This window comes from Notolepis coatsorum, assembly GCF_963971535.1.
Source record: "Notolepis coatsorum genome assembly, chromosome: 3".
NCBI lineage: Eukaryota > Metazoa > Chordata > Actinopteri > Aulopiformes > Paralepididae > Notolepis > Notolepis coatsorum.
Window position 1 is genome coordinate 181,771,621 of NC_140167.1, and position 22,302 is coordinate 181,793,922.

At 40.9% G+C, this 22,302-nt stretch overlaps 1 protein-coding gene across 4 annotated transcripts in view; it reads left to right on the forward strand.

The window, feature by feature from the left end:
* usp9 (ubiquitin specific peptidase 9) overlaps nt 1-22,302 on the forward strand; it is a 153,263-nt gene that overhangs the window by 20,888 nt on the left and 110,073 nt on the right. For all 4 annotated transcript variants that reach the window (XM_084309461.1, XM_084309463.1, XM_084309464.1 and 1 more), the window contains exons 3-5: nt 5,572-5,717; nt 5,831-5,910; nt 9,974-10,086. In XM_084309461.1, coding sequence (XP_084165587.1) covers nt 5,572-5,717; nt 5,831-5,910; nt 9,974-10,086 — 339 coding nt within the window. The remainder of the gene's footprint in view (nt 1-5,571; nt 5,718-5,830; nt 5,911-9,973; nt 10,087-22,302) is intronic.

Below are 22,302 nucleotides of genomic sequence, written 5' to 3' on the forward strand. Positions count from 1 at the left end.
CCTTCTCCACACACCCCCACGTTTCCCAAGTTATGCAGCTCTCTCTCGCACACACTCATACGCACACACGCGTGCACGCACACAGCTGCTGACGGCACCACCATTGCTCACACACAGTCAATAACTCAGGCAAGGAATCAAGGGGAAGAATCAGCAGGGTGCTTAAACACACATCTCACCCTAACCCCCCCCCCCACACACACACACCAACATCTATTGACGGCACCCCAACATACACAATACATACAACACAAGTGTAGTCTAAGTCTTCTATACACAATTTGCTTTGTGTGTCTCAATCTTCTCCAGAGAAAGAGATGGAGAAGGATGAAAATAATATTACTTGGCATTTGAATATCTCCAGGACTGTTACCTTGACATTATGGCTTTGTTTAATGGCATTTCTGCAGAGACCCCTGCCTCCCCTGTCTTCTCACTCACTCGCACACATTTGTGTGGTTAAATGATGGTTCCTACTGGGCATCAGCTTGTATTGCTGACATGAATATGTGAACAGATATGCATTCCAATGACAATGAATGAATTGGCTATATATGTAACTAATAACTGAGGTATGTAAGACTGCTTAGTTTGTTAGCTTGTGCTCGCTGTAACTCGGAGGCTATTGACTGTTGGTCAACAGTTAACCTAAGATTTCTGTGCTGTTTGACATAGTAATTAATCCCTATCACGGTATATTATCACATTACCTCGGTAACACTGACTTAAGTTATACCTTTTATATATATATTTTTTAACACCAGTGCACAATTACCACACCCTCCATCGTGTTGGCCTTCCGTCAACATGTTTGTAATCTTTATCTGTCAAAATGATAATTTGTATTCCATTCAGTTGAGCTAAAAGGTGACGCCTGAATTAGGGCTGGGCGATATAACGATAACGATAAATATCGCGATATATTTTAATAATCGATATCGAATATCGAAATAAAAAAAAAATCGAAAAATCGTTTTTTTTTTTTTTTATACCTGCAACAGGGCAGTTTTAAAACCAGAGACAGTGGACAGACTTGTCTTTCTTGCCTGCAACTTAAAGTAATGGCTTTGCTTGTCCAAATGACAATACTGACCAAATTCAGATTTCTTTTTCTCTTGTCCATTTATTTTGTTTGCTTTCTAATTTAAAATACATTTTGAAACCGTCTGTACACAGTAGGCTATGTGTGCTAGCAGAACTAGACTCCAGTCACGAGTCACAGTGCACATGTGCGGTGGTTTGTCCACCAAAAAAGCGCCAAAAGATCGAAAATAAACTAGCAGAGCCAGAACTGTTCAACTCCTCTGGAGCCACAGCCAGCAGAGAAGCCGGTTTACTTTAGCTTTTAAACCAGCTGCAGCCTGAGAACTGGAGTGTGAGGGGATGTAACACTAAAGATGGCGGCAATGACAAAGAATTGCTGCAAAATAAACATAAATCTGTTGTTAAATTTTTTTTTTTTTTTTTTTTTTTTTTTTTATACTTATAACAATTCGATAATTATCGATATCGAGAAATAAAATAAAATTATCATATCGTTATCGCGATATGATTTTTTTCCATATTGCCCAGCCCTAGCCTGAATGAATAAAGGCTGATTTTATCTCAACTCTTTAAAGGGCTATAAAACGAAACGACCTATGCACTGGAGGAATGCATTTACTTAACGTACTAACATGGACCAAATCGGGTCATGGGCTGTTAGGGCTGGGTATCATCACTGATTTCTTCAATTCCGATTCACAAGGTCTTGATGCGACTTCCGATTCGATTCAATATCGACTCGGTCAGGGATCCTTCATTCACAATACCAATTTTGCTTAGATGCGAAAGAGATTCTCAGGAGAACTAATGCTTAATCTTAACACTTTCAGTGCCCAGCAGGGGGCGCACATTTAGTGCTTGAATGCCCACCATCCACTGCAATGTTAGCATTAATATCGCCTAATCTATGTTTTAAATTATGGCTATGTGTCTAATCTGCCCGTCGCATTATCAATGACTCATTTCCAGTCAACATTGTCGAAGCGGATAGTTTTTTATCGGTTCATTTCCGTTTTATAGCATTTTGAAAAGCCCTCGTTTTCACGAAGAAAAAAAAATTCCATGATACTCGCCCCTGTACTGTAATATTCTAGAACGTTGTCATTTTTCGGCCTATTTATCAATCGTTTTCAAATAAACGCTAGATTATCGATAGTATATGTGTACGTGTGCATGCTGGTGCCGCGCGCTGAAAATAGATTCTCTCAGTTCCTGATCGCTCTTACAGTCAAACAGCCATATCACATTATAGGGGAAAAGCTTATATCTCTGTGAAAACGGGTCTGATTATCCTAAGACTGGTAAAATAGATTCCTTACCTGAGATCAGATGGTATCCAAATGGATTATTCCAATTCCTGATCGCCATTCCAAAAATTGATCCTTTTATTAATCCAACGTGTGTACTGTAAAACACATATTACACGCTGTGCTGAGGGTCCAGAATGAATCTGATCGGCTCCGGTTACATGCGTGAGAAGTAAAATGTGGATTCCGGAGTTTTTTTTTTCTCATCCATTTTCATTGAGTCCAATCCAAAATGGTGCATTACCATCTGGGAGACATAGGGGGCGCTTTTTTCACATCTGAGCGCCTGGCGGGGCAGGGTTACCAACGGTAGACTCGGTTGATGAAATATGAATTCAGATCGCTAATAAAAAAATAAAACAAGAATTCTCGTGATGGGCATTCAAAGTGTTAAGAGACTGATGTACCAATAGTGTTTCTCCCCTCTGAACACTTTTACAACCAATTCCACGACCACTGGATTCCAAATGAACAGAATATATTTGGTTAGTGATTTAAATCCACATAACGTGCCACCATGAAGACACCGGGCGCATACAGCAACGGGACAACACGCGTGTAGTGTGTTTACAGGAGTAGGTAGTAGCACTGAGAGGTTCTGTTTACATTATTGACACTTGACGGGTATTGACAGCCAGGACATTTCCCCCCCATTCCAAAGTCCCCACATCATGGGTTGGACTAAAGTTAAACTTGCTTTGCGTTCGTTATGAAGTAGTGGTGGTTGTGAGAAGGTGACTCTTTCTTCGTATTCTGCAGACGGGCCGGGATGGCCAATGCCTTCTTTAATGAACTTCCCCTCAGCACTTTTAGAAAGGCGAAAACTCGACTAGGGATGGGTACCTAATTCGGTACTTTTAAAGGTACTTACCGAAACACGTCGGTACTACCGAGTATCGATTCACGTGAGATACCGTTTTTTACACTTTTTTTTATTTAATTTTTACCTTTTTTCTTTTCATGTCAACGTTCACACGCACAATATACGCTTACCTAGGATTTGACTTGATTCAACAACAAAGCAGTCCGGGCAATGGCAAGCCAAAAACGGTCGAACGTGTAGTTATTTGAAGTTTGGATTTTTTTTTCATGACTGAGGTAGGTAGATAAAATTTTTAGAGACTAAAGTACAGAAAAAAGGTACCGTTGGGTACCGGTATCGATTCACAGGTACCGGTACCGTATCGGTTCAAATGTGAACGGTACCCATCCCTAAACACGACGGACGTAGTCCCCGAAGCCTTAAATAATCTCCAGTGCTGTTATTGCTGTCCGCCATGGTTATAGAAACACAACAAACACGTTGTAAGGAGGCCGTTGGCGAATGTTATAATTATTCCTTTTTTTTTTAACTTTTATTTAACCAGGCAGATTAATTAACACTTGGAGTGCCACGCCGGGTTTTCCTTTTTACCCCCTTGATGCCACCATCCACTTCAATGTTAACGTTAATATCGCCTAATCTATGTTTTAAATTATGGCTATGTGTCTAATCTGCCCGTCGCTTATCAAAGACTATTTTCCAGTCAGTGCTGTCAAGGCAGATTGGTTTTTTAGCGCGTCATTTCCGTTTCAGAGCATTTAGAAAAGCACCCGTTTTGAGAAAAAAAAACAGCCCATTCTGGACCATTCTATGAACATCGTCTTTTACTGGAATATTCCACAACGTTGATATTCGTCAGCCTTTTTATGAATCGTTTTCAAATAAACGCTAGATGATCAATATTATACGTGCACGCAAGCACATTCGGGCCGCGCACGGATAATCGCCGCGTTGATTTCCTCTTGGACTTTTACAGTGAAACCGAAAGAGCCCATTTCACAAAACGGCTTATAACTTCATCAAAATTTGTCTGATTATCCTAACACTGATAACATAGATTCCTTACCTGACATCAGATGGTATCCAACTGGTATATTCCAATTCCTGATCACCATTCGAAAAAATCGATAAGTGTATAGATCCAACGCGATACAGTAGAACTCCATGATCAGCGGGGCTCAGAGGCTCCAGAATGAACTGTGGTAACCCCGGCTGGATCAGTGGACTGGAAAATGTGGAGTACCGAATTTTTTCCCCCATCCATTTTCATTGAGTCCATTCCAAAATCCCTTATGTCATCTGGGAGACGATAGGGGGCACTTTTTTCCACATATGATCACCGGCGGTAAATAATAATAATCTGAGAAATCTCGTGATTGGCTTTCAACCACATAAAAATAAACCCGAGATATCTTGTGTGTGGCAGTTAAAGTGTTAAGAACAAATTCTTATTCACAACGATGGCCTAGCGAGAGGACAAAAGGGCCTCTCGAAGGGTAACGGGGAAAGGGGCCAATTTTCTTTTAATAAAATAGAAAAGAGACCGACGATACATACATCACAGAGGTAAGGGAAATAATTAAAATACACATCAAACAAACAACCAAATAAAATTACAAGGTATAATACATGAAGCAGAACAGACAAATTACAGTTAAAAGGCTGGGTGACAGTAGCAGTTGTGTGTAAACAACTCTGCGATAGAGTCCTTAAAAGTAGTGAGGGCGATCAATTTGTCCATTTTCCAAGTCCAAATTGGAAGGAGGATTGACCGAAGGAAGAGGTAACACCGGGAACATAAGCATCTAGTTGGTGCTGGACAGAATGTACCGCAGGTGAAGAGTTCTTCTCTCGTCTTTCTAGGTTTTTAATCTGAAATGCAAGCAGACATCTGCCTTTAGGCTTGGCGTAGCCTTCAGTGGAGCAGCTCCCGCCAAGGTTTTTTTTTTTAATTATTATTTTCTTTTCTCAACTTGAGGGTCACTGGGTGTCTTGTGTGGCCAGATCTCGTTGCGCGAAGGACCAAAGGCCATGCGAGGCCTTAACAGGGTTAAAGCTTCACACATCCCCGGGAAAAGGCATCGATTACAAGACCGATCTTGAGATTTCATGAATCGATATCGGAACCTTAAAATGGGAAAAATCTATTTGAACCGGGAAATCATTTATCTTATCTTTTTTTTTATCCAGCCCTAGTCTGTATCAATATATTCATGGTATGCTGTCCAGCCCTAGTAATAGGATTACACGTGGTGCGGCGATACTTCATGTGGTACAGTAATGGACGGGTGAAGTTTTGGAAGAGTGTCAACCATAACACACTCGTGCCAACACATAGGAATGGCTAGCCTATGTATATATTTCTTCTTCTGATTGATGGGTCTTTGGTTATTCTAGGCGTCGTCTCCTAACTCGTCCAATGAGAACTCTCCAGTGAGCCCGCCAGACGAGCACGGCCAGGGGGATGGACCTCCTCAGCTGGAAGAGGAGGAGCCAGCATTCCCTCACACTGACCTGGCTAAGCTGGATGACATGATCAATAGGTACACACACACACGCGTATACATACGTATGTGATCCAGCACTACCATTACTAAATGTTTAGCTTGTGAGTGCGTCTGTCTCTCTCTTCATGTGGATGTTTGCTCTCCCTCAGGCCCCGCTGGGTTGTTCCAGTCCTGCCAAAGGGAGAGTTGGAAGTCCTCCTGGAAGCTGCTATAGATCTTAGTAAAAAAGGTACGCTAAAATTGTGTTTCCTAAAATGTGTAGGATTTTTCTTTTTAAATTAAAAGTCAAGATAGACTGCGCTCACAAATTATAACACTGGGTGCTGAAATCCCGTCGAGTATAATTTGAAAGAAAGCAATACGCTTGGACCAGCACTCTCAGATTTTGGTAAATTTAATCGCAGCCTGAAACAAACATGTTTCGGAACTGTAATGTTCCTTCTTCAGTGTTGATGGCTAGCAAATGTTCTCACAGACAATATGGTTTTTATATCAAGAACAGCAGGAAGTGACATCATCCACAGGTGTGTTGAATTACTATCAGGTCTAGTTTGACCCAGGAAGTACTTTGCAGTCAAGAGTCCATTCTTAAGTCAAAATTACCTATATACAAATACAAAATGTAAATAATAGATACAAAAACATAAAATTGTTATACTAGAAACAAAACCAAAATTGACATCTAATATGTATGGCTAGATATAGGTACATTCTAATGCCTTATTCATTTTCATAGACAAGAACCCTAGGGTAAATAAGTCCGCCCTTTGGCTTACAGTCAAACTCTTTTTTTTTTTTTTTTTTTTTTTTTTTTTGAGCCTCGTAATAAAGAGGAAACCCGATGAAAAATTACCACAATATATAGATGGTAAATGTAGGTATAAGATTAAAATTATTGTGCAGGAAACAAAAAACAAAATAGCAAAAATATCTAGTATGTCTAGCTAGATAGATACACTACAATGCCTTATTCATTTTATATAAGCCATAAACAACAACAAAAAAAAAGAAAAAAAAAAAAACTAAACAGGAAACCCATTGGGTAAATAAGTCTGCATTTATATATGGCTAGATAGATACACTCTAATGCCTTATTCATTTATAAGTAAACAATAAACAATAAAAAGTAAACCAGAGACCCTTGGGTAAATAAGTCCGCCATTATGTATGGCTAGATACACTCTAATGGCTAATTCATTTTATATAAATAAACAATAAACCATAAAAACCCTTGGGTAAATACGTCCGCCATTATGTATGGCTAGCTAGATACACTCTAATACATTTTATATAAATAAACCATAAACAATCAAAAGTAAACCTGAAACCCTTTAAAGGAACCAGGTCAACAAGTTCTCTTCATTCATACCTCTTGGTTCTATACAATTAAAGAGGTGAATAAAATAACATTCCCTTTGCAAAAGTAGCTTATGTCTGTCACCTCCCCTGGCGGGCCTATGTACTAATTCTAGACCCATGTAACGGAGATCTTTGACAGCATGCTTGCAAGAATTAAAGTGTCTAGCTACCGCCGATTTGACGTCTGCATTTCTGATTGAACACTTATGTTCACTGATTCTTAATTTGAATGGTCTCGTTGTTTTGCCCACATATGAAAAATCACAAGGGCATTTCAGCAGGTACACTATGTTGGAGGAATTGCAGGTGATACGCCCTTTGACTGATAACCGTTTGCCCGTTTTTGGGTGTGTATAACTTTTGTCTTTGATCATCCCATGGCAATGTACACAAGATTGACAGGGAAAGTTCCCATCTGGGATGTTAGACATAAAGTGAGTTGATTTTACCTTGGGAAAATCCGTTTTCACCAGCAGATTTGAGAGATTCGCTTGTCTTTTGTAATAGTAATTGGGCGAATGCTGAAACGCCGCTCCAACTATAGGATCTGACTGTAAAATATGCCAGTATTTATTGACAATGGTACGTATGTCTCTAGTAATCGGGCTGTAAGTAGACACAAAGGCCACTTTGTCAGAGTGTACCTTTTTCTTCTTAGGGGCCAGTAACAAGGATCTGTCAATCTGCTGAGTTTTGTGCAGGGCCTTGGCTGTTAATATAGCACTGTATCCTCTATCATGAAAATTCTCCCGTAGGGTTTCGGCTTGGGCCTTGAATCTGACCTCCGTGTCACAGATTCTCTTATACCTGAGTATTTGGCTGAAAGGTAGACTATTTTTTAAAGCCGGGGTATGGTAGCTAGAAAAATGTAGGAACGAATTTCTGTCTGTCTCTTTTTTGAAGACCTCTGTATGTAATGAAGTCCCACCTGGGGCTTTGTTGATTAAAACATCCAAAAAGGGTAGCGTTTGTAAGTCAAACTTCAAAGTAAATTTTATCGTTACTCTACAAGAGTTGAGATATTCAAGGAAGTCATGGAGCTCAGACGATGTACCTGACCAAATAAAAAATAGGTCATCTATATAGCGCATGTAGGATTTGACATGTTTCTCAAACGGGTTATTATTAAAAACATGTTCTAATTCAAATTTCGACATAAAAAGATTAGCAAGGTTCACTGCAGCTGGCGAGCCCATGCTGAGTCCTCTGTTCTGCAAATAATATATATCTTGAAATCTAAAATAGTTCCTCGTAAGCACCAGATCGGCTAGTCTAACTAGCGCGTCTGTGGAGGGGAGTAATTCTGCTCTCGAGTTTAAATAAAAACTCAATGCGTCTAACGCGTCAGCATGTGGAATGCTAGGGTACAGGCTGACTACATCCATTGAAACTAGAGAGTCTGTGGGACTAATATTACAGACTAGAAGCCCACTCAGGAAGGAAGTAGTGTCTTTTAAATACCCGCGTTGTGAAGAGGCCAAATCCTTAATATGTGCGTCTATATATTGCGATATTTTCTTTGTGGCAGAGCCTATGCCAGAGACTATAGGTCTACCTGGAGGGTTAACTAGATCTTTATGGATCTTGGGTAAGGTGTAAATGATAGGCGTAATTGGGTGCTCTACAAACATAAATTTAAATTCATTTTCAGTGATTACCTCAGCTAATCTGAGGCTTTTTAGGACCGTTTTAATTTCCGTAGAAAATCGGAAGACTGGATCTGAATTTAACTGGGTATACACCTCCATGTCATTCAATTGTCTCATAATCTCAGTCACATACGTACTCTTATTTTGGAGAACTATTCCTGCACCTTTATCCGCTTTTCTAAAAATTAAATCGTCTTTTTCCATGAGCTCCTTGAGGTTTCCTCTTTATTACGAGGCTCAAAAAAAAAAAAAAAAAAATAGTTTGACTAAGCCAAAGGGCGGACTTATTTACCCTAGGGTTCTTGTCTATGAAAATGAATAAGGCATTAGAATGTACCTATATCTAGCCATACATATTAGATGTCAATTTTGGTTTTGTTTCTAGTATAACAATTTTATGTTTTTGTATCTATTATTTACATTTTGTATTTGTATATAGGTAATTTTGACTTAAGAATGGACTCTTGACTGCAAAGTACTTCCTGGGTCAAACTAGACCTGATAGTAATTCAACACACCTGTGGATGATGTCACTTCCTGCTGTTCTTGATATAAAAACCATATTGTCTGTGAGAACATTTGCTAGCCATCAACACTGAAGAAGGAACATTACAGTTCCGAAACATGTTTGTTTCAGGCTGCGATTAAATTTACCAAAATCTGAGAGTGCTGGTCCAAGCGTATTGCTTTCTTTCTTTTTAAATTAATAAATGACTGTGAAATTAGTAATGATGAGTCCCCCTAATGCCTGATCGTTGCGATTACAAATGGTAGCCTCGATGATGCCTGCTTTGTGCTTTTTGTTTGATCTAATTTGGGAGTTTGTGGGCTCAATTTCCTGCAAAATCTAAGAATAACCCTTCCGGTAGACTGGCGAATTATGTATCAAAAGAGGTGCTAAGGGAAATTTATAAAATATGCAAATGTATGCAGCACACAACTATAGAATGTTGTTATGGTTAATGCTACTCATTTTACCATAATATATTAAAATAACATGTCGCACAGGTTACAAGGTTATACTTTATTACACTTTATTAGTGCACTTTCCTTTTATGCTCGCCAAGCTGATCAAACTATGACTGTAGATAGTTGGGACGCTGTCATTGCTGTCTAGCTTTCATTTTCACTTTGGAAAATATGAGTTGAATCTCTAAATGGGTTCGCTGATCAAACTATGACTGTAGAGCAAGATGGAGTTGGACGCTATCATTGCCGTCTAGCTTTCATTGTCAACTTGTCAAATATGAGTCGTGCCTCTGAAATGGTTTCTTTCTTTTGCAGGACTGGATGTCAAGTGCGAGGCTTGCCAGAGGTTTTTCCGAGACGGTCTGACCATCTCCTTCACTAAGATCCTGACAGACGAGGCCGTCAGTGGTTGGAAGTTTGAGATCCATGTGAGTGTCTTTAAATTTCGAAGCCACATCGTGACGTTTTCAGGTTGCTGCTGCCAGTTAATCAATGTAGCAATCTACCCTGCCTTTCTTGTAAATGGACTGCATTTATACACAGCTCTTTTATCCAAAGCACTTTACAACCTATGCCTCACATTCACCTCCCATTCGCTCACACATTCAACACACAGACGGTGGAGGTGACCATGCAAGGTGCCAATCTGCTCATCGGGAGCAGTTAGGGGTTTAAGAGCTCCTGGAGGGTCATCAAAGAGAAGTCGCCTATTCTCGGTCCTTGCCCCACAATGGTGGAACGAACTTCCCACCACAGTTAGGACAGCTGAAACCCGTCCAATCTTTCGCTGTCGACTAATAAAGACGCACTTCTTCAATCAGTATCTTAAATATATATATATATATATATTTTTAAATAAAAAAAAATCTATCCCTAACTAACCTTACTGTCATGCACTTGTCCTAATATACTAACCTACACTGTAGCACTCAACACTTTGATGAACATTGTTACTCAGCTGATAGAGTTGTACCCTTCCTGCTGTCTTGTTGTACAAAACTTGTAAGTCGCTTTGGATAAAAGCATCAGCTAAATGACCAAATGTAAAATGTAAGTGTCTTGCTCAAGGAAGTCGGCTAGAGCCGGAATCGAACCGGGAACCTTTTCCGATTACCAGACGACCGCGCTACCTCCTGAGCCACTGTCTGGGCCACCAACCAAATTATGATAATAATATTATTGTTTCTTTCAGTTTGACATTATCTTTCTAATTTGATCATTCATGATTGGGAGAAGAAAATAAGAAACCTACAGGGTTAAAACTCGTTATTGATTGAAAAGGGAAACTATAATACCTTGTTCTTTTGGGTTGATTCCTCCTCCCTCTCCTGTTTGTTATCTCGGTCGATGTATTTGATGTCCCAGCCCCAGTCTTGGTCGGCAAATTGAATGATCTGTTTTGCTCTCTGAGCTGAAGGGAGGAGACATGGCCGCGAGCAATCAATGATCTTTTCATTGAAAGTAGTCGAGGTTGGCTGGTGTGTTAACTCTGTCAGATTGATCCGTGAAACCCTTTGCATTATTGCTAGATCTTTTTACAAATACACTGCATTTTATATAGCGCTTTTATCCAAAGAGCCTTACAATTTATGCCTCACATTCACCCGTTCACTCACACATTCACACACAGACGGCGGAGGCGACCATGCAAGGTGCCAACCTGCTCATCGGGAGCAGTTAGGGGTTAAGTGTCTTGCTGGGAGGAGCCAGAATGGAACCGCTCTACCTCCTGGGCCACAATCGCCCCCTAGTGAATAAAGGATTAATTCAATTTCCACGTAGATTCTTGAGTTGTGGGGTTACCAGCGTTATAGTTCCATGCAACATGTTTGCTAATCTGTCCTTTGCGCGAGAGCAAGGTAAATGCGGAAATGCACTGTGCAAGGCGTGTGGGGACGATCACAGCGCTTGTGGTTAGGGCTGCACGATTAATAGATTTTAAATCGAAATCGCGATTTGGAATGATGCAATTATCAAATCGCAAAAAAATCTAAAAACGCAATACATTTATTTAACCAGGACGTCCCATTGAGATACAAGATCGGTTTGGGAGAGGGAGGTAAGGGGTTTTAGATTGTGTGTTGTGAAGTTTAGACTTCAGAGAGGGAGAGTAAAGTACAGAAAAAAAGGTACCGTTGGGTACCGGTATCGATTCGCAGGTAAAAAGAAACATTTTCAGGCTCGGTGTCCTGAAAAGACCCACCGCGTAGGCCAGATGCAAGCCGCATTTTACAATAAACCTCTGTGGGGCTGCTTACAATTTTGTTTTTATTATAATCGCATATGTAATCGCAATCGCAATATCTGTCAGAAAAATCGCAATTAGATTATTTCCCAAAATGGTGCTGCGCCGCCCTGTGTTTGGGAGAGGTGTGCACAGGTTCTGCTGGTAGGCTGCCAGAGACCGACGACATCCCTGGCAGAGAGTATATACCTGACACATGGAGACTGTCATTTCACTGATCGGTCCAGTATTGAATAGGGATTTAGTACCACCAGGCGCCTGTTGCAGGGTAGCAAAGACCATGAATGAAATCTACTGTAAGTACAGTTACTTTTGTATAATGTCCATAGCTCTGCCATTTTTTACCGGATTGCAATGCTGTTTTTTCACATTCACAGAAAGGTAAAGAAACAATATATCTTGTATTTTATGGTAATACCGTTCAGTTTTGTTCGACTCGTGAGATATAAACATGAAAATCACGTCAATATATTTTTTTCACGTCAAGCACCTGTAGCGTTCACTGTGGCTGGTGTGAGCTGGGTAGTGTAGTTTTATGAAATTTTGACATCCATCAACAGCCCTGGGTCTCCTCTTTCTTAGGACTACAACGATTTCATGACGGCGTGATTTCCTCGCGTCTAAATCTGGTTTCCAATGCAATGCGCAGAGATTTTTATAAGCTCATATTTTACTAATAACACTTAAAATCATTGCTAAACAAACATAGTGCTGAAAATATACACTGACTGCTGTTTTTTTTTTATCCACTTTTTCTCCCATTTTTCTATTTTTCTCCCATCCCAATTTCGTATCGTCCAATTCAACCCTCCCCTGTCTTTGAACGCTGTTTCATGCCTCCCACAAGCCGGCTGCAATGTGGACGAAGCCATACATAGCACGAGTCCCTTCCGATACTCGAGGTAGCAGCCGTCGCATCTTTTCACCTGCGCAGCGCGATCTTTCAGCGTCAGGGGTCTGCGCTTTGGAGCGACGCCGCCCCCGTCGCTTCTTGATTCTACTGCGCAGGCGCACCAACCGACCTGTAGGAGTCGCTGTCCACAACGTCCGATCCCCACCCATCAGTTTCCCTCCCCCTAATACTGCCAAATGTATTAGTATAGACGACCAGCCAAACTGAAAGCAATGTGGAGAGCTGGGTTCGAACCCAGCGTCTCCAGCATTGGAGGTGAGTGCCTTGCCCACTGCACCACCTAGCCGCCCTCACTGACTGCTGTTTTGATAGGGTTAGGGTCTTTACTCTTGGCTACATTTGAAAAAGAAACACAACATCACTTAAAACTGACTGCCACGCTGTTTGCGCGTTGTGTTGTGAGGGTGCCAGCCTTATAGTCGTTTCCGCGGTCGTTTCACTGTTTGCGAAGCTGTGTGTGTGTTCTGTATTACAGCTGTTGGGACATGGTGTGGCTCATTTTGACAAACGTTACTTGTAGTGCAAGATTGCGCATTTCCAAGATAATCCAGTCTTTTTTCATAGATCGCGAGATAAAACGCATTATGTGCAATAAGCCCAAACCGCTCTGGCTGATCCCATGAAACTCCAAATACTCCCAAATCAAAGGTATATGACATGTGTATATATATATACCATCACAAAATCATCAAGGGGGGGGGGGGGGGGGGGGGGGTCGTTTTAACTCAAAACTCTGATCGTGTTTGCCGACCATGTTTTTCGTCCGGTGAAACACAGGACTGTGATTGTTAGAAAAACACGTTTCAGATTTGGTAAAATAGACATAGAATGTACCTTACCTTAGCCAGAAGGTATTCCAATAAGAATAATTCCAAGTGAGCGCATCGCCATCGCAATTACCAGTGTATATATGTCTATACACGTTTCGATGGTCAAATACGGTTATGCAACGGAATTCCGAGGCAAGCACTGTGGATTTCTGTCCCAGAAGAAGGAGGGGCCACTAACCGAGGGGAAAATTAAAGTGAAGCTGACTATCAACCCCCAAGCCATTGCAGTTCAGACACGGACGATACTGCCACCTGGTGATAGTCTATCAGAATGCAGTTCTAATGTGTGGGGACGTGCCTAAATGATGCAGATCGCTCCCGGCAGGTCTGTAGAGCGGGCATCAAAGTAAAAAGATCAAACAATCCAAAAACGCATGATCTCGTTTTTGGCACTGAACGCTTGTCGGCCAAAAACGTAATGTCTTTTTTGGCCCAGAATGTGTTAATACAGACTGTATTGATCTATTTGTGACGTGAAATAAATCTTGGCTCGGTACCGGGTTGATCGGCATTAACTCATTCTGCACCAAACACGAGATTTCTCGTGTTTCAAATCCAAGCGTTTAGCGCCGAACATGAGATATTTTTTCGATTTTTTTCATACTAGGCACTCGCGCGGGCCTTGAGAGTGTGGATTGGACCTGCAATGACGATTGAATCCCACCAGGTGGCAGTATCGCCTACCTTATGAACATGCATGGGCCCCACAGCCCCTCAAACAACTAGGGACTCGACTAGTAGGTTGTGAGCAGCTGTGAGCAGGACGTGATCGCCTAGAGCGAACTATTGGATATTATGAAAAAGACAAAATTGTTTATATGGATGATGATTATGGACGATAAGGTGCGTTTCCACCAGACTATGTTGGACTATGTTGGACTCAGCACTACTGTAAAAAAAGATGTAAAAAATAAATAAAAATAAAACTAATCAAATCAACCAATGAGGAAACCTATTCGGCTCCGTCTATAGTCTGGCCCGTATAGTAGATGAAGAAGACAATGGATGAGGGCTACCTAACGTTATATGTATTGAGACAGTTCGGATTCAAGACACTTGGACTCGAAGTGAGAAATGGAGTACCTCTAAAACAAAGGTAACGTCTATTTTACGTCTACTTTACCGCAACCCCACCCTAAAACATGTGTTTGTATGATCGCAGCGTCTGAAAAAGACCCCCCCCCCCCCCGATGCCTTTGTGAAGAAACATAATGGTAGTGTACCTTTTGACAAAGGTAATGTCTATTTTACGTCTATTTTACCGAACCCCCATCCTAAAACATGTGTTTGTATGATCGCAGCATCGGAAAACGACCCCCCCCCCCCCCCCGGCTTTGTGAAGAAACATAATTATGGTTGTGTTTACCTTTTGTAGTGAAAAATAAATTATATTAAACTTGGGAACACTGCAGACGGTGTGCAGACTTTTTTTCCACAACTTTACGTCTTTACCTTTTGACCTGGCAATAATATAGGTTTCAGGCGAGCAGCCGCGAGATTTGCGCATACGCTGCACAAAACACACTATCTCACGATCTAGAAAACCAGCCTGAATTATTTTGAAACGGGGCGATGTTTAGCATGGTATAGCGCTAGGGCTGACCCGTATTAGTCAAATAGTCGACTAATAGATCGAAAGGAGCCGTAGTCGACTGCCAACCTCTTAGTCGAATGCACACAATTATACTTTTTTTTTTATTTAAATTTTTTTATAAATCATTCTTTCCAAAAGCAAAGAGGCCTAGAAGCGTGGCTAACACTAATGGCATGCATACCAGAGGCTAACTGCCTAAGAAAGCAGGCACTGAAAGAGGATTTCACCCATCTAATGAACACACTAGATAGACTAGACAAATATTAACACTTTCAGTGCCACCAGGGGGCGCACGACTTAGTGCTTGAATGCCACCATCCACTTCAATGTTAACGTTAATTAGGGATGCACGATATTGCTTTTTTGACACCGATACCGATAACTTTATGCTCCTCAAGCCGATAACCGATATCGATAACTGATATTTATTGTATTATAAAAAAAAATTTAATGTAAATTTTTTTTTCAACATGAAACAAAACATATCGCAATAATAATACATAAAAAGACTTCCCAGGACAATAACTTAACACCAACTTAAATGTGACCTAACCAGACAACAGAAACAAAAGCCAAGACAACAGTTTTGACTGATAAGTGACTATATTTATTTTTCCAAATGAAAATTCACAATCCGTCAACAGCTTGTGGTGCATCCAACCTAAGACGCTCAAAGCTTTTTGTTCTTCTTTTTTCAAAGCGGAGCCTTGAAAAAGAGGCTTTGAGTGGACACATCACCACCTCACATCACCACCACAACGGGTCACCTGCGGCATCACCACCGCCACGGTGTTGGGGGCCCGCGACGACGGCGCGAGCACGCTTGTACCTATTGACGAGTCGTTTGCTAAATTAAAGAAGTTTGACAGAAATGACCCAAGGGCTCAAGCCGCTAGCTTTTAAGCAGTCCTTGGTGGTGCAAATTAACCTGGCTACTACGGAGCAATAAGTGACCAAGGGTTGCATCACAGCCACGAAAGGGGCTAGCTTTGCTTAGCTCCTCGCGTCGTCGTGGGCTTCTTAGTTAACACAATAACACACCGTCGTGGCGGTGGTGATGCCGCAGATGACCCGTCGGGCTGGATGTATTGCAAGTTGTTGCCCTTTTCCCTCCTTGTGGAACTTCTGCATTGCATTTATTACAAATAGCAAGCAAACTTTTTCCTCTGAAATTCCGAGTACCAACGCGGCCATCTTTGTTGTTAACGTCCGCGCTGCTTCCAGAAACTTGCGTGGCTACGTCACAGCCAAGAAAGGGAGCGCTGGATTTGTGTAAAACGCCCTGTTCCTAAACCACACGCTGTCAGTCGTACCACAGTACTGACAAAACGGGAGGAGCCTACAGTCAAAACAAACGCACTTCATTCCAATTCACCCACACCGCATTTTTTTTTACCAAAAAATATATTATATTATCGGAGCTATTAATAACGTTATCGGGTTTATCGGGATGACGTCATAATTGCTGATATCGGCCCGATAATTATCGTGCATCCCTAACGTTAATATCGCCTAATCTATGTTTTAAATTATGGCTATGTGTCTAATCTGCCTGTCGCTTATCAAAGAATCATTTTCCAGTCAGTGCTGTCAAGGCAGATTGGTTTTTTATCACTTCATTTCCGTTTGAGAGCATTTTGAAAAGCACCCGTTTTGAGGTAAAAAACAGCCCATTCTGATAATCGTCTTTTACTGGAATATTCCAGAACGTTGATATTTGTCGGCCTATTTATGAATCGTTTTCAAATAAACACTAGATGATCAATATTATACGTACACGCACGCCCATTCGAGCCGTGCGCTGATAATAGCCGTTTTCATTTCCTCATGGATTTTACAGTGAAACCGATAGAGCACATTTCACAAAACAGCTTATATCTTCATCAAAACGAGTCTGATTATCCTAACACTGATAACATAGATTCCTTACCTGACATCAGATGGTATCCAACTGGTATATTCCAATTCCTGATCACCATTCGAAAAAATCGATAAGTGTATAGATCTAACGTGTATACCAGCGTTTCCGTTAGCCGGTAATTACCGGTATTTGACCGGCAAAATCTGTTGAAGTCCGACATATTTAATCTCTCCGGTCTTAATGTCCGGTGAAAATAATTCCCTGAGTCTAAGCACAATTTGATTATTTGAATTGTATTAAAATAGGCTAAAATTAAATAGCCTATGCGATGAACGAAACGATCATTACATTTGTTTCCTCGTTGCTTCTAATAATGACAACGACGTTGTCAGCGAGAGCTTAGTGCTGGGTGTGCGAACTTTTGTGAAGCTGCAGAGCCGGAGCAGCAGCAGCACAATGCAGTATTCCAGCAGTACTCCAATTCAGCCATTTTCAATTCAATGTTGGGTGGGGGGCGCTGCTGTGCGGTCCCCAGAAAAGAGCCAATAACAGCTGAATCAGCTGCTCTGCAGCGCCATACTCTTTGCAAATAAGTCGTTGCGAGGTGGAGAGAGTCGTCACGCAAACCCACGATAATGTTGCCATCTCTCTCTGCCAAATTTCTCAGTTCTTCGCTTGATATAATTAATACAAATGTCCAATATAACGGAATTCGTTAGCTCATAAAAATGTGATTATAACAGACTGTTGTTTATTAATGTCGGGCGACTGCCCACAGACACCTATTTGATTTAAAGTCGGCAGCAGCACGAGTCTCGGGACTTATTTTATTTGGAATATAATGACTTTATACGCAAAAGTAGCCTAGTTTTAAGTAAAAATATTATAAATCTACATGCCTTGATGATGTCATTCTTTTGTTTTGTTGTCATTCTTTTGCCTATCAATTGTTTTTAAGCTCAATAAACTCTGACCGGAATCTCTCTCATTTGACCGGTAGATTGAAATCTACCGGACACTGAGGCCGGCAACAATTTTTTCTAACGGAAACCCTGGTGTATACAGTAGAACTCATGATCCGCGGCGCTCAGAGGATCCATAATGAACTCTGGTAACCCCGGCTGCATCAGTGGACTGGAAAATGTGGAGTACAGGATTTTTTCCCCCATCCATTTTCATTGAGTCCATTCCAAAATCCCTGATGTCATCTGGGAGACGATAGGGGGCGCTTTTTTCCCACATCTGATCGCCGGCGGCTCTTGGGCAGGCTAGGGTAGGCTCGCGTGATGCAATATGATTTCAGATCGCTAAAAAAAGAAAAAAATCAGAGAAATCTCGTGAGTGGCTTTCAACGTAACTATTATAAATCCGAGAAAACCCGTGAGTGGCAATCAAAGTGTTAACATGTATCCATCAGTGGACCAATTGCATGCTTTCGCAGAGGACAAGAAGCCTTCCGTTGACTCCTTCAGACATTAAGCACCCCCCACAGCCCAAATGGAATGATAAAAAAAATTAAAACTTTTATTTAACTGACTTATTTTTATTTTCTTTATTGTCGACTAATAGTCGACTATCGGCTAATTTTAGTCGGGTACAGCCCTATATAGCGCACAAACGAAAGTAGAAATGAGTTTTTTGATGCTCTGATCGTCAGCAACGGCATACGTTTTGGAGTACGTTATATGATTGTTGCGATCGATGTGAAATCATTGTTGGATCAAAGTAGGATTGATGTCATATAGTAGGGCTGGGCGATATGGCCAAAAATTATATCACGATAACGATATAACATTATCATATCACTCGATATGTATTAAACTTTTTTTTTTTTAACGGATGTATGTTTATTTTGCAGCAATTCTTTGTTGTTGCCGCCATCTTTAGTGTTACAGCCCCTCACACTCTAGTTCTCAGGCTGCAGCTGGTTTGAAAGCGAAAGTAAACAGGCTTCTCTGCTGGCTGTGGCTCCAGGGGAGTTGAATAGTTCTGGCTCTGCTAGTTTCTTTTCTATCTTTTGGCGCTTTTTTGGTGGACAAACCACCGCACATGTGCACCGTGACTCACGACTGGAGACTAGCTCTGCTAGCACACTGTGTACAGACTGTTTCAAACTGTATTTTAAATTAGAAAGCAAACAAAATAAATGGACGAGAGAAAAATAAATCTCAATTTGGTCAGTATTGTCATTTGGACAAGCAAAGCCATTACTTTAAGTTGCAGGCAAGAAAGACAAGTCTGTCCACTGTCTCTGGATTTAAAACTGCCCTGTTGCAGGTCCAAATATATATATATTTTTTATTGATATTCTTTTATTATCAATCGATATCGATTATTAAAATATATCGCGATAATTATCGTTATCGTTTTATCGCCCAGCCCTATCATATACATATTTACTAGGAGGTATCCCAAAAAGAATGTTCCAATTGTCTGATCGCGATTTCCAGTATTGATGTCCATCGGGTCCCTGACATGAAATGGCACACAATATGCATGAAGTCTGCTGAACGCATTACAAGGTGCTCGGATGAAGCGTTTAACTTGCCTGAGTCCAAATTCTCCGCCCGGACCATATATATTGTAACACACAGTGTGAAATAAGGTTTCAAAGGGTGGGCGATACTGCCACCTAGCAGGATTCGGCCCCTATTGCACTCTCGGGGTCTCAGAATGAGTTCCAATGATAACACCGAGGTCCATGAGTGTATAGGATATTATAATCGAAAAAAAGAAAACTGATCTAAAAACGTAATATTACGTGTTTGTTGCTCAACGGTTGGCGAGCAAACACGTAATATTACGTGGTTGGCGCAGAATGAGTTAATAATAAATAAATAAAAAACATAAATAAAATAAACGAGGGTAAACTAGGCTAATGATTTGGATAGTGACTGACAGACCGTGGAGCCAATCCGGGTAACCAAGTAGATTATGCAATGTTTTCAGGGAGGCAGATTGGATATCTGAAATGGTTTTGCTTCTGTTGATATCCAGGGGGATTGTGATTAACACTATGATCGCCGATGACGAGTTTACATGTCATTCCTAGCCATGCTCATTCTGCCGAAGACGCCGTAACTCGTCTTTGATGTCAATAATTCAAAAATCTGTGATCGAAATCATATTTCTCCTCCGGAGCCATGAGATGTACTGGTGAGCTCCACTCAACTGTCTAACGGTTCGAGAGCGCCATCTGGTGGCCGATCGGCAGATCGGCCAAGAGGGAGGGGCGCGCCAAACAGGAAGTGCTCATCCATATGTGGTCCGGGCACTCGCGATCGGTAGCCGGACTCCATCTCAACACACTGGGTGATCAATCGCTCGCCCTAACAGGCCTGTACACTGCGATGATCTCGTCGCAAATTGCCCCTTAATTTGGCCGTTGCGAGTTGGAAATATTATTTGGGAGCAACGTTGCGAGTTGTGATTTCAACCCTTCATTCGCATTTCACTCCTAAATTAATCCATACAAATTGGATAAATTTTTTAAAAAACATTAGCCTACAACCAAGGCTGTACAGTGCACAGTGTATGTCGTGGTGCTATGAAAGAATCTGTCGGCAATGAATGAACTTACTGCGATCACCGATAGCCTGAGTGAAAAAAAAAGATTTGCGTGTGGAATGAATCTGGGTCACGCTATATACTTGGTACTTGTAGTCTATCGTGCGATTAAAGACCATGTCCCTATCTGCGTAGTCTATACATCCAACACCAAATCCCATAATTCCTAGCAAAACGAAACTGAATGTGGCCGCTTCCTTTCAATATGAACTATTGCATCGCCAAAGAAGCACCTCATTTCAATACATTTAAGACGCAAATTTTGCTCTGCAAGAACAACGGAGTGGATATCAGTCCATCTTATGACAACCACGTCCGATGTGGAGAGATGATAAGATGATGATGATTGACGTGATGATGTTATGATTGATTGACGGGGACACGGACACTTCTAACGTTCAGGTTCAGCCATCGATTTGGTGAGTAGTAGTAGCCCACTATTAGGACGTGAAATACTGTCTACTTAAATTTATAAAATATCAACCTATCTATCTAATAATGAGACAATATGCAAATAAGATAATACTAATAATTGTCACGGTGTCCCCGTATATGAAATGAAAGTGGCTTGCAACTTTACTGCTGGTAAAATCACTGTTTATTTCTCGTTTAGCATAGTATTACATTCCACTTCTATAAACAATCAAAGTCCTACCGTAAGAGCCTCATACGGGTCAATTAAACCTTTTTGATTAGTCTTTCCTTCGAGCTAAGTTGGACTGAACATTTCACTGTCAAAAGCGCAAATGTAAATAAGGTTGCGTCGCAACACGGTTTTCAAAATAAAGGTCACATATACAAATACCTCTCAATTCTTACTAAAAAAAGTCCCGGATATACATAAACATTAATTGGCATAGATCTCTATAAACAGCCCAACACATTGATCACTTTAGGCACACACTGAAACCAGTAACATCACAAATATGAAGCAGGTAATTACCCATACAAATAATAAACCTTTCATGGGGTTATTTACAATAATAATTCATTTGATTTCTAAAGCACTTTTCATTGTGAAACAAATGTATGCAGAGTTTCTTGTCCTCCTGATTAATGCAATGGTGTGTGTGTTGTGGTGATCTCATTCAAGGAGCACTACACAAGCGCGCACACACACACACACAGTTTGTTGTTTTTGTTCTATTAGTGATTTACACACTTTCTCGGTTGGTTCATTATAAAAGATACAAACCTGAAAACAAACGCACTTAAATGTTAAATAAAAGGACCACAGTAATGAGGCAGGAACATATTTTTTTAATAATGGTAAAATTGTTATTTAAAAATTTGCCCCTAAAAAATATTTTTTGCCCCTAAATTTCTCATTTAGGGGCAAGTGTGCCCCTAGTAAAAAAGCTTAGCGTACAGCCCTGCCTAACTCAATAAACAACGTTATTTGGACGTATATAGTATTATTCAACCTGGAAATGGTTCATCAGGATCAACATCCCATAATCGAAAACGGTCTACTCCACGCTGATCGTCCAACGGCGCGAGGAACATACGGTAAGATCCAGCGTTATTTTCTAAAGTATTCCATATAAAGTTTATAACTGCTATGATGAACATATGACCCACTCTGGATGAATCATCTAACGCTGCCCACGGAATTATAAACGATCCCCCGCCCA